Here is a 13879-nt window from a genome sequence, read left to right as displayed (position 1 = left end):
ACCCAGCAGTACCGCCGCCGCTCGAATTAATAATAACGTCAGGCATGTCTTCGCCAACCTCTCTATACGTGACGTATTGACGCACGAATGTGTGCAGCAGGTATTCTTCCAGTGAATTCCGCCATATGGACACCACCCCTTGACAGCAGCCGACAAGACACTCGTGAATCAACTTTCTCGCCGCTCAATAGTGCCATCACAAGCTGCGAATTCGGGCGAGAGAGCTGGGGATGGTGAGAGAACGTTTTCGGAACAAGAAACACAAGCGCCGTGCAAACGATGACTGGAACGCGGCGTATCGAAATGCGGCCGCCGTGGCTGGAAATCGAAGCTATACGTACAACAGCTTAACTGCTAAGTATACGGCGGGCAATAGTGCATGAGTTCCTTGTCGTAACTTCTTTTTGTAGGAAACTATGGCTGAAGTCTACAGATTTTTTTAGAGCCATTGTTTTCCACAATTGTGACAAGCTAGTGCGTTAGAGAATATCGGTCATAAAAGATAGCTCGCTCTTTGCTTGAGATCTGCAAATGGAAGTGTGACGGAAGTGGACGATACGGTAATCCTGGCACGCCGCGCCGCGTGTCAGAGGCGAGAAGTGACTTATCAAATAATCAACGCGAGACAAATGAGTGGATGGTTACAGCCGGGAATTCACTTAAATCGGCAAATATCTCGTAGGAAAAACAATCTTTTGAAGAAATGATAACCACGCGACAGATACATGCATACAACAATTCCGGGTTGGTACGATATAGCGAATAGTTTAGGTCGGATATATCCCACTCATATCAGTCAACGCTCCGGACCGGCCCGCGGCATATAGCCATAGGCGGGGAGCAGCTTAGGTCAGAATCGAAGCGAGGAAAGAAATAAATGGACGCTGAACAAAACTGCTATATCATGTCGGCCTTGTCAGTTGATAGAGCGCTTAAAAAACGCAGCGCAATTTCTTAGCGTTTCTTATAAAAAATACAGTTTAAGCGGAACTACGGCCGTAAAGGCGCAATTATTGGAAGTCCCATTCAGAAAACTAATGTAATGTAGCACGATGCGCGTAATATGCGTAAAATTCCCGCTTCAGACACACCAACAGCATATTACAGAACTGACATGGTTACCGTCTCTCGCAAATAATTTGTTTTTTTTTTTTTTTTTTTTAATTTGGACGCAGGCACTAAACTTAGTAACTCAAGGTCACTCAGCGAGGCTTCACCGCCTAAAGAGCCGCTTCTCAATGCGCGGAGCAGAATGGTGAGGCGGGCAACAGTTAATTGTAATTCATCATGAGTACTTTTAGATCGTGACATTGGATAACAGCAGCACACTGGCGACCGCTGGAAAAACGATTAACTACTCGCCGACGAATTGCTTTTTGAAGCATGCCAAGCATCTAAAAAAATAAAATAAAGTCATCGATAGAGCGCAGGCGCAGCAAGCGAGGGGGTTCAGTAGTTGCCATTTAGTCACTATATAAAATAAAATAAAATGTTACAGAAACTAAGGCCAGATGTGCACTACTCGTGTTCTAACGAAATAAACCATCTATCATGAAGCTGACGCACGCACGTTTTCTTAATGCGACATGCTTCGTCTATACAGCCTCTGCTTTCGTCGAAAAACGAATACATCAACCACCGCGACTGCCATGTATACAATGCCACATATATGACGGCCCTGACGTTTAAAACAGAACTTGATGTTTGTTTCAATGCGGACTCAGTAAATACGGTTGTAAGATTACGTACTCTATTAATCGAACTAAACTTGTGGGTGCTCGGTTTAAAGCTCGCCAGCTTTCATTTTATTTTTTTCTTTCCTCGTGGGACAAAAATAGACTCGCATGCGTTTGCTTCAGAGTGAACGAACATAATCTAGCTGTTTTGACAAACACAAACCTGTGAAACGTATTTCTGGCAACGTCTACGCAATTTTTCTTTTGTGCGGAAATGCTTATCTGCCAGCCAGGATAGTCGCTGTTTAATGTGTGCAGAACATGAAGCGTCACTGAAGGCATGTCGGTTTTCGCAAATGTCAACACAGACTTTTCATTTTTTTTTTTTTTTGCTGTTTCCAATGAAACAGTGGTTGTTTTCAAAAGCAGTCACTACAAGCAAGAAAAATGATCACATCGAAGTATAGGAAAACACATGCGCTTCAGCTGCACAATAGTATAGGCACCTCTGAGTATTCGGGGGCGCGAGTAGTTTTCGCACTATTTAGCTTTTCGATGCCCTTGCGATGCTGCGTATACGTAGCGTATTTCAGTTAAATTAGCCGCGAGTATATATAGCTGGGAACATTCTCATACGTCGAGCACTGATTATCCTTTCCTAGAAACTAATCGCTGAGCCAATCGCGTTTCGTGTTCGTTGAGAAACGATTTCAAAACAGTCGCGCATACCAGAACGCAAGGGAAGCGACAGACACAGCGCATGACAGACACAACGCATGCGCAATGTTAAAGAAGACAGCGTGTGCGAGTGTTAACTTTGGCTGTCTTTGCTTTGTATGTACAACTCGAGTACTTCAGTTTTTCCCCCCTATATATAGTCCTGTCGGGTCAACTCGCTTCACTTGCTCCATCGCCGAGGCACAGATTCGCGCGAAAACAGGACGGGATGAACACATCACTTCAATCTTCACGCGAACTCGGTACTCAACAATGTGACCGCTCTGGAAACACACCGATCTTAGTTGCCACGGAAACTTACAGAGTGAAAGTTGGGCGCCATATTTTCGAAAGCGGTTTGTGTGACAAGTGCACACGCGGAGCATGTATCTAAAGGAGTACTGACACGAATTTTAGAAATGTTCGCAGTGTTCCTTTAACCCTTTGTCGGACAGCGGGACAGCCCACTTTTTAGTCCTCGTTTTCGGCGCTGTAGCCCCTTAAGAGAGCTCGCGCTACCACATCCAAGCCACTATCTCTATCTATCGAGCATAGTACAACATTATTTAAGCAGTTTCGTGACATATCCGCTAGGTGGATGGACGCAACAACTTTTTCTTTTTTCTTTTTTGTGTTTTTGTGGCCTAATTTAGACCAAGACAAAGATGTCGGGCGAATAAATCTAGTCTTTCTTGCACTACAGTAACCGCTTAGCAAAAACTGTCAGCTGCTTTTTGTAATGTTTAAGCACGAATATATAAACTGTACGTGTTTTACGAAAAACAGTGCGATTCATGTGCTCCATGTTAGGCTTAACGTACATAGCGATAGCGTGGGGGCTCCGTACTGATTGCATCGTTTTACAGCGAAATTGTTAAGCTTTTCGTTATGCCGTCTGGCCAAGCAAGAAAACTATCAGCATCATTAACCGGAACGCGCCCTCTTCGTCCTCTCGTTCATCTTCCGCTCCGCTCCCAGAACACGTTCGCCGATTTGTTCTACGTGGGATGCAACAACTCTGATGGGCGAGAGAACGAGTACAGAGAGAGAGATAAAGAGATAAAGAAAGATAGAGAGAAACGGACAAAAAAAAAAAGAAGATCCACTACTGCGTAGTTGCCCCAGTTATTATTTTTTTTTTCTAAAGACTAAGAGGCGTCTCACTGCTGAGGAACCACTTTAGCTATTCTGGAGATTCCCAGAGAATTATTAACAACAGTGATGACGCGATGACTGGTGTTCGGAATGAGCATCGGTTCTCCGAAAACGCTCACAACCCGAACTTGAGTGGCACGGCGGCGCCGCTGGTGCTCAAATATAAAAAAAGAAGTCCGCACGAAGTGCATGTTCATTGTGCGTAACGTTCGGCTAAGTGCAAACTGTTTCGCACCAGAAAATGTAAGCTGTCTCAAGTGGACAGCGGGACATACGAGTCCCACAAGATGAAAGTGGCCTAAGTGGACAGTGCGACCATATGGGTCCCACTTTTTTCTTCGCAATAAAACACTTCTAGACTTTCGGATTGGCTTTCTTGGAAACAAGAAGTGACCAATACCTCACGAAAAATGTTTTTAGCACATTTGTTGCCTCATTGTGTCCACCAAAGGGTTAAAGGGACACTAAAGAGAAACAATGAATTGGTTTAGATTGATAAAGTGTGCTCGGAGAACTCTTGTGTAGTTTATTTCACCACCACAGGTTTATTATTAGAGGAGAAAACCAAGTTCAAAGTTTCATTTTTAAATTTCGCGCCGAACTTTGTAATTCGTGACGTAAAAGATTTCAAAGAGCATTTAACGTATTTTGGCGCCACTGGCTCGACAAAATTTCCACAAACTCGTTATGTCAAGTCTCTGGCCCCCTCAGAGGACAATGTACTTCGATTTAACCGATTAGGAACTACGTAGGCCCAAGCAGGCGCCGTCAAAAATATGTGACGTCACGGCAAATGGTGCGCGAATTCCAAGGTGGCGTCGCCACCTGTATTTTGTTTTTGCGCGTCCTCTCGCAGCAAGCGTGGTGTTTTTGGTATCGTGGAAGTCTACTTTGCCAATGCGAGAAAAATCGTTTTGCTCTTTAGTGTCCCTTTAAATAAAACCAATGCCGAGAACCCTACAAAGAGTATCGTGGCACCTCGGAGCGGATTGAATATATTTTTAATACATAACCTAAAAGAAAAAAAAAAACACTTATCGAGGGGGCGGTATCAGAATGACGTGTAAACATAGTTTGACGTACGTCTAAGTCACGTGAGGACCTGGGACTCTTGACGTACTTGCAGCACTCTGTAGCTTGCCGTCACTTGTAAGTGGTGCACGTAAAGAACGAGGAGCGAATTGGCGTCCAGCGACCCTGACAGCGAATGTCCATTTTCGTCGTCCAGCGAATGCTGGACGACGAAAACGTTAAAATCTAACTCAAATATCTTATGCGCGCTTCCTGTCTCCCCTGTGTGGAGAGCGTTAACACTGCATTCCAAGTAAGAAAGAAAAAATCCCTTTGCGATGCCTCATTGTTGTGTCAGTACTCCTTTAAGCCCCGTTGGCAGGTTGGGATTGATATGCGCTTGCTCCATTGCAGATGAGGTCAACAAGTGAAAAACACTATTATTTGAAGGCGCCCGATCCGTGGTCAAGCTCTGACGTGACGCTTGACCACCCCTTCGTCTACTTTATAGCAGCGCGTGCCCTTTTGCGCGGTCTTGATATTGGTCGCAAGACCAGAGCACGAGGAGCCAGTGGTAAGGAACATCGCACGTTCCCTGTCCACATCATGTCGCTTCGGGGAACCGCTTTCGACAACGTTCACTGGCGAGATTACGAGACTCGGAATTGCGTCATCGTGCGGCCAATGTTTCCCGCTACGCAAACTCAGTGTACGCGAGAGTAACAAAATAGCGCTGATGGGCTGCAACCCAGGCTTGCGAGATAAGCATTCCGTGCCGAGTCAAGCAGTGCTGTCTCCTTCTATGCTGTACCAAAATACCGGTACTAAAAGTGCTAGACATGGAGAATAATAATTGTTTGGGTTTTACGTGCGATAACCACGATATTATTATGAGGGACACCCTAGTGGAGGGCTCCAGAACTCCGGAAATTTCGACCACATGGGGTCCTTTAACGTGCACCTAAGTATAAGCACACGGGCCTCTAGAATTTCGCTTCCATCGAAATGCGGGCGCCGCGGCCGAGATTCGATCCCGCGACCTGCGGGTCAGCAGTCGAGCACCATAACCACTATATAGGCAACCGCGGCGACCGCTTGCCATAACTATATAAACGTCTACGTACATCGTGTGCCAGGTTACAAACCGATATTTCAACACCACTTACCTCTTTAACGACCACATAAGCTCTGGCGTCTGCTTTATACTGATCCTGATGAAGTACATAAACTACATAAAATAATAAAACGAACTGCTTCAGCCCAGACGGCGACGTAAGGCGTCGTCTATTAGCCGCGCAAAACGAAAGAAATACGCATATATAACCAGGCGGTAAACAAGTAAAATGTCAGTGGCTTGCTAAGGCGTCTGTTACAGACCGAGCTGTATAATCTTCATCCCGATCAGGTACATCCAGGGCCGCAACAATTTGAACGGTGAAATCAACTGCGACACTGGAAACCAATACAACAAAGCTTCTAAACAAAACGAAAACGGGAAGGATAAAGAAGACGGTACAAACCTTTAATATACACTCTATCCTCACGCATAGAAGGGAGAGAAAGGCCAGAAAAAAAAAAAAAAAAAACAGGTACAACACAAATCAGCGGCATATTATTGAAACTGTCCATCGCGCACAGCGAACTCCAAGTGGCAGACTGGGTTTTAATAAATCTGTAAGCCGTCACGGCCGTGATGAGGCGGGCACGGATGCCGAACCAGCGTCATCCGCCGCGCATCTGCAGTCGCAGCACAAGAGGCCACTTACCAGTGCGGGGCTGGGCGGTTCATCGGAGTTGCGCACATGCCACGTCAGAGTCTCCTCCACGAGAAACGCCGCGAAGGGGTCCTCGTACACACGAATCCACTCGCGTCGCTTCCAGTCGGCGTTGTCAAACTCTACCAGAACCTGCGAGGAGCAAATGGGTGCTGTCATGTGATGCGTACTCGCTGTCGCATAGGTCAAAGCTCAGCTCTTGCAACGGAAATGTTCAGTATGTTCTCATAAGCACGATCCTACAGAAACAAACGAAACGAGAAGCGCAAAAAGAGAATGTTTGGTGTGCGTATGAATCGAGCGTCGCCACTCGAGTTGCTCTTTTTGACGCTTAGTGCTCCCTTCCTTCGCGCCCAAATACATAAATACTTACCGAAACTCAGGCGAACATCGGTGTGCGTCACATAACTGCAAAATTAACACGCTGAGCTTTTAAAGCGCATTGTCTCAATTTTATCGCGTCACTGATATTGAGCATCAGTACAAATAACTTGCGATAAGTTTCTCCCTCCTTTTGCGTCACGGTGTGAATCTACTGGACATTGTCGAACAAAACGCACCTAAATCATGGCCCTTTGAGGGCGAACGTGTGTGAGAGGCAAACGAGTGACGTGCCACGCGGATCTCTGTACGCGCCGAGAATATTCTTACGCACGCAGCTACACAATTCATACACTGCAATTGCCTTGCACTCTTAGAAAAAAGGTTAGTAAACAGTACAGGCGTGCATTTACTAGTTTCGAGCGTATTTTACTACCTTAGCGGCATCCCTTTACTAGGCAGCAGCTATGTAAAGCTAGTAAGTTTTGCCGTTACTAACGAGGGCGCCTTTCTTAGTACCTTGAACTATATACAACTACTAAGATAGCTATGTTGCCAGGTGCTATGCCGTAATTGCGATAGTATTATGCAAAAATTAGACAAAACTTCAATTTTCTAGATTATGTACAGAATAATAGTTTAGTGCTGCGTGATGACGTACATATGCGCAAACAGTGGGATACAAGATACCGGCTAAAATCATCGATATTTCTCTAAATTATATGGCTGCTAACCGGTACAGTGTGTGCTGATGTGATCGGGGGTCTGCCCAAAGGACCGCGGAGCAGCCAGGTCTCGGGGAGAAGTAGAGCTCAGGAGCCGGAGCTGATAACAGTAACGTTTATTTTACATGTCGTTTGGTAGCGTTTCGGGGAACGTTGAGGTCGAAGAAAGCAGGGCTGATGTCGCCATACCATTCTGACGATCCAGCGGCGCCAAGCCGTGAAGTCCGATCATAACAGTGCTCTTCCAAAGTAGTCTCTTGATATTCTGTGTGTGCTTGAGTGTGTGTTCTCGTTTGTGGTCCGTCCATGCCTCTGGGTACGTTCCTGTGATGTGTACTTACCATGGTGATTACTTGAAGTAATTAGCGGTTATTAATTAGTGTAAGTGAAGAATGTCGTGCCATTTCGTTTTTTTTTTTATTCCGCCTTATGTATGCTTTTTCAGTAGAATCAACTTGATATGGCATTGCACACGCACATATAAACGAAATAAGCGTAGACCTCTATTTGGGCAATTGTAGTCCACTAGAATGTGTACGGTTACTACGTTGCTAGTACGGTTACTAACAATTTAGTAACGGACTAACCATTCGAGCTAGTACTATCCACTTACTAACCAGGCCAATAGAATTTCACTAACCTGCATTTTACTACCTTCATTTACTAAGAGGCTAGTGTTTTTTGTGACAAGTAAGCGGTTAGCATTTAGTTAGTGAATATGCCAGCCTTTTTTCTAAGAGTGCGATAGAAGATCAGTTCGCTTAGATGAAAACTAAGTTCACGACTCGAACCTCTGAACCTAACCCTTGTCGGCACTTGTGGCACGCATCGGAAAAGACTCGTGGCCGCCAGGTATAGTGCAATCACTTTCTGCATGTTGGGCTTCGTTCTGTAATCGGTCACGAAGTATATAGTCAAGAAACGAAGCTTTCGAGGACAGCACTTTGCGCAGTTGAGCGTTGTAGAAAGCAAGCGCTTCCAGCGCCCTTTCCAAGTGTACACTCGTCATACGGTACATTTTGACTAATATGAGATCCGTACATTAACCGCGCTCCTTTGCCTATTAGACACATGCATTAAATACGCAGCGTTAAAATTAGTTTGAAATTAGTCGGGAAGGTAACCTTACAAAGAGTATCCATATGGACGTGATGCGATTACTGACGAAAGCTCTGACAGCTTGACAGATCTGAGTTTTGGTCGTATATACGTATATGATAACTTTCGTTCGAGGGAATAAGAACTCGAAAGCATAAATGCGAACGTCCCCTGACAGCTTCCGAACCAAAGCCTTCAAGAGCACTTCTAGCTGTAAATGAACTCTGCCGAACTTGCCGCAGCGCTAAGAGACCTGAGCGGCGTATACACTGTGCTATCGTTTTGTTTCCTGTGCATGGACGTGCGCTGTAAATTTTCAACACAGTCGTATACATTTCTTTTTCTTTGCGTACTCTTCAGACGAAGCTGAGTAGCCGATATTCCTAAAGCGGAAACGCCAACAGCTGTGTTGGGTCCGGACATTATTCGGGGCTTCTTTTTGATTAGACATTATCCTTGCGTGGGCTTCGTACGTGCCACGCCCGTACCAGGAATACCGAGCTTAAGTACAAACGGCGCAGCCAAAAAGAGCGCACAGAGGCAGTACACACACACACACACACACACACACACACACACACACACACACACACACACACACACACACACACACACACACACACACACACACACACACACACACACACACACACACACACACACACACACACACACACACACACACATTAAAAAATCAGCCGGCGATGAATGCAACAAAGGCGTAAAAACAGCGAATGCAAAACTGACGGCATCAACTACATCTGCTGCCGCTCCGTGTTCCTATAGCATTTAGGTGCCTGGCGTGACACGACGACGGGGTGTTTCATGTTTAGCTTGTTTTAGCATCAGGCGACATGGCCTCTGGTGCTTCATTTGGCGGAAAGTTGCCGCGATTTCAGAAAGTGATGGTGCACCGCCCTAGGTACTGCCACGATACATGCTATTGTCCCAAGTATATCATGCACCGAGATTTAAAAAAAAAAGGGAGAGGGCTACGTTACACAAAAGAAAACCTAGTACTTATTGTTTCCAGTGCAGTGGGGCATCCACCAGTAATTTGTTCTTTATTGACGTTTAATTAATTATTTATGATTAAATATCTACTACGATAAGTCCTAACCTTACTATGAAAAGGTGAAGGATGAATTTTTTAGGCACTTTTAAGAGGCGTCTAGCAACGTACTGTGTCTAATTATTACCAGCTTACAAAAGAAAAAAAAGAACCAGCCCGAAAAATATTGAAAAAACAGAATACCGCATGGCTACACCGCAACGCGCACCAGAAAGTGGCGCCTTCTAACAGGCTCACTGTGAAGCAGTCAGAATTAAAGAACCAAGGGGATGGAAGGAGAAATATGGCTGTCACACGTTATTTTGAGTCTTTAAGGGCTTTATCAGCTGGTAAGATTAGCAGGCAATTCGTACGTTACTAAAGATACCGCAGTTAGAAGTATCCTAACAATACATATGTCTCAGTGACCCTGTGACAAGTAGGACAGTGCTTATCGAGTTAGATAATTATAACTAATTTAAGAATAAATTTCACTGTATTGGAAGCAATGTGCACTATGTTGTCTCTGCACAACGTAATTGCGCGTTTTATTATCTTTTATCTCAGCGCATGATAGCTCGGAATTCTCGCGTTCAGACAAGCCATTCGCTGCCTTGTAAAAATTGAAGCTTCATGGCTGCTGGACGGTGAACACAACTGACGACTCTGGCTCGAAGATCGTCACCGCGAGTTGGCGCTTTATATACACATGCGCGCAAGTAACCAACAAACATGATCTCAAGTGTCTATTCGTGTTTCAACAATACAGCTGGTTGAGCCCTTGGCGACAGCGACACTATATGATGCGTCACGCAGGCCTCGTGGGTCGATAACGCTGTCGTGGCCGTCGTTGCTCGTAAGCCATGCACTCGCGTTGCTTTTCCCGGTGTCACTGGTTATGTGTTTGGAGGGGGGTCTAGTTGATTGGACATTCCACATACACAGTTTATCCATGAGAAAAAAAAGAAAAGCAGCCAGGGTCATTGTCGGCTATGGTCATCACTGCGACAGCGGGTATATACACAGAACAAACGAAGACAATCGAGAATAAAAATGGCACACACAGTTCACCGCTTTCCTGTAGTGAATGCAGCCTCGTTCACTTTTTCATTTATTTCAAATCAATGTTCAATACACTAACTTCACCACCACATGTGCAAGTGGTGGTGAATTCGCATGACAAATAGACGTCATGCGAATATACAATTTCAAAGCAAAATGCAAAGAATACTTAAACACTGGCCGACTGGACATATTTTTTTTATCTGTTGGGAGTCGCTGAAAAGCAAAACGCGCTCGGCTAGTTCAGTTAAGAAGCAATGATTTCTCCTATGCAGGTGTCCTTTGGCGCAATGTACGTCAACAGCCTAGATCTAACATAAACGAAAGTAGTCCGTATACCGAAAGTTGATCTCATGACGGTGAACCCTGACAACGGTCAGAAAGTCTTGTTGTGTGGCTGCGTAAGTTAGTTATACGCTATCGACATTGCGCGTACCACTAAACACAATTTCAGTTTGGTTATTATTGGCACGCAGAGGTTCGTTAGAGTGATAGCAAATAGAACCGGAAATCGAGAGCCGAACCACAGACTCTAAGAAGCTTCTGCTTGGCACGTCATTCAAATCAGTCTAGCTGCTCTCATAGAAGCATCTTTGTGTTTTACACATTTTAGCATGCGGCGTCATAGTTGGCTGGGCCCATAGATATAAGGGGTCCTCTCAAGGGTTAAGGGCAGGGATCATTGCCAGCTGCAGACACTGTGGACAAAGCGGACGCCTGAACTATCGGGTAGCCATCAGAATTCAGCGCATAAGTACTGAAGAAGCGCAGGGCTGCTTATAGCTTCGGCGATCGGGCGAGAAGCGACCCATTCAGCATGAAAAGAAACGACGAGAGAAAAGTGACCGAAGCCGCTTTCCGACACGAGACAGGGCCAACCAGACAGCAGTGGATCATACATTTGCATGCGGCAGCGAAGCCGAGACGTCACAATTCCGTGAGCATAAGAAATGATAATAGTCACGATAAAAAGAAACCGCCGGCAGCGTGACCGAGAAAGAGGTTCCCCTTGGGAGTGGAGGCACCCTGTCCTTGAAGGGCGGCCAAGAGAATCAATCAGGGCCTTTCATCCCGAAGGGCTGCGTCCATTAGCGGCATACGAGAAGACGCCGCCCGCTGACCGATGAACAGGGCCGAGAAAGAGACGCTGCCATGGCAACAACCGCTTGCAAGCTGCTGTTCGCGACAGTTACGAGTCGGGCCGAGTGCGCACATCCCTGCGCTGCCAAGTTGTGCGGCGCAGCACGGCGAAAGTTGTAGCGGCCCAAGACCAGCACGTCTCCAGGAATTGACCACGCAGTGTCTCGGCGACAAAAAAGGCGAATCCAAAACTGCGAAAGTTCATCGAGAACCTGCGTCAACTGCTGCACGGAACTGCGAATATCGCAGGATGTTGCGTGGGCTCGACACACAGGCCCTCGAGAAGACTGCAGCGGTGTCTCATCTACGCAAGCCGCGTGCCAAGCGAATGGATTCGAGGGATTCCTGTCCAAACAATCTGTGACAGCATGTGAAACTCCCTGTACGTCTTCCAATACAGATAGACAAAAATACAACGAGAGTGCAAAGCATTTCGACAAATGGATTCATTTTCACCAAGCATTAATGGCGCCTTTCCGCATTTATCTTTTATCAATTGTCGGACAACCAGGCTTCTGAAAGTATGAGCACGTACTGTTATTACCCATGAATTCAATGCATGTTCGTTCATACCATCACATAAGTTGACAGCAGTTGCAGACGCCACATACTAAAACAAAAGAACTCAGATAAAAACAACTTCGCAAGAAAGCCGCTAGCGTTACTGGCTGAACACGATATATTGCGGAAACAAGTTACGGCCAATCACTACCCCTTAGTTCCACTTGAAACATCCGCTGAGAAGTCTTGTTGTACTTCCGAAGCACACGCCGCGCGCATAATGCCACGAAGGATTCATTTATAGTTAGCATGATTGATACGATCCTTTTGTCATTCATACACTATTTAGCACATCAACAGAAATAGGCGCAAGCCGAGTTACTGGAAGAAGTGGGATATGGCTAGCACAACAGCGCAGGAGGGGAGAAAGGAGGGAACCATAACCCCTCTGAAGCCGCCAGTGGCAAGGGCACAAATTCCGTCAGTGAAGACGAACAGGGGCATTCATGGACGACGAAAAAGGAAAAAAAAAAGAACGAATAATAAAAAACGAGCTGGATTTTGTGACTGCTTCAAACCTAAAACTTTTCTTTTTTCATTTCGTTATTTTTTTTTTCTCCTGCTTTCTCTGGACTTTCCCTGGCACCAGGCAGCAGCGAACCCCTCTGGCCTGAATGGCTTGGGGTCCCTGAACCGCCGACAACTGTGCTCCCACAATGCGCGCGCGACAACCTTGGGAGAACCCCGCGTTCAAGGCTCTGGGAGCAGGCGAGTAGTCGGCCCGCTTCCCCCCCTGCACGCAGAGCCCGCCCCGTCAGCGACTCGGACGCAGAAAATAGAACGAGGAAGGCAGCGTAGGAAGACATCCGCCCGGAAGCAAGCGCTGACATAACACGGTTACCGCCAGCGAAAGTGGGTCCCCCCGCACACCCCTCTCGGCCACTGCTACCGCGCCGTCGATTTCGGGGTCGCCGAGCCACGCTCGAGCGCCCCTCGTAGAGTGGGCGGGGGGTTGCAACGGGGGAAGCGAGGACGCCATCGACCGGCGCGCCTAAAGAGCAATGACCCCGCACTTCATCAGCGCGGGCGGCCAATCAATAACTGGGCGCCCCAGGGTGCCGCATTCCGGCTGCGACGCCATACAACCCACCTTGGGCGACGGGCCCCACCACGGCCCGGACCACGCGCGGTTAATGACCCAGAAACCAGAACGTCTCATTGGTCAACGACGAACACCGCAGCGCGGCTCCGCGCTTAGGATTGCCACACACAGACGCGCGCGACGCCAAGGACGTCAGCGTAACGAGCTGCTTATGCATCCACTGTGAAAGAATACGGAAGAAATCGCGCAAGAAAAAGCTAGTCAGGGAAGTCTCGGGGATACCTAATCGGAGAGGAACGGCTGAAAGCTTGTCTAATGGATGGGCCACGGGTTACGACATGCCGCAGGCTGCATGGCTATGCGATAAAGGAATTCATGTTCGATGGCTTCGCGCCTGAGCGAAAATGACGCCGATGCTTTGAAAAAAAAAAAAGTGTTAATCACGCTAACTACTATGACAATTGTCGATGTTGTATACTGTAATCGTCTTTCCTGCTACAAGGTACTCGTATACTGCAATGGGAAGACCGGGCGCTGCTTGAATG

General features: G+C 46.7%; 1 protein-coding gene across 2 annotated transcripts in view; it reads right to left on the bottom strand.

Moving 5' to 3' along the window:
• The window catches only part of LOC119379177 (probable JmjC domain-containing histone demethylation protein 2C), a 230472-nt gene that overhangs the window by 160512 nt on the left and 56081 nt on the right, over positions 1-13879 (bottom strand). For both annotated transcript variants that reach the window (XM_037648384.2, XM_037648386.2), the window contains exon 2: positions 6326-6466. In XM_037648384.2, the coding sequence (XP_037504312.1) occupies positions 6326-6466 (141 nt within the window). The remainder of the gene's footprint in view (positions 1-6325; positions 6467-13879) is intronic.

This window comes from Rhipicephalus sanguineus, chromosome 1 (assembly GCF_013339695.2).
Source record: "Rhipicephalus sanguineus isolate Rsan-2018 chromosome 1, BIME_Rsan_1.4, whole genome shotgun sequence".
NCBI classification, from domain to species: Eukaryota; Metazoa; Arthropoda; class Arachnida; order Ixodida; family Ixodidae; genus Rhipicephalus; species Rhipicephalus sanguineus.
Note: the sequence above shows the minus strand (reverse complement) of the source record. Positions and strands in the feature narration are given on the sequence as shown.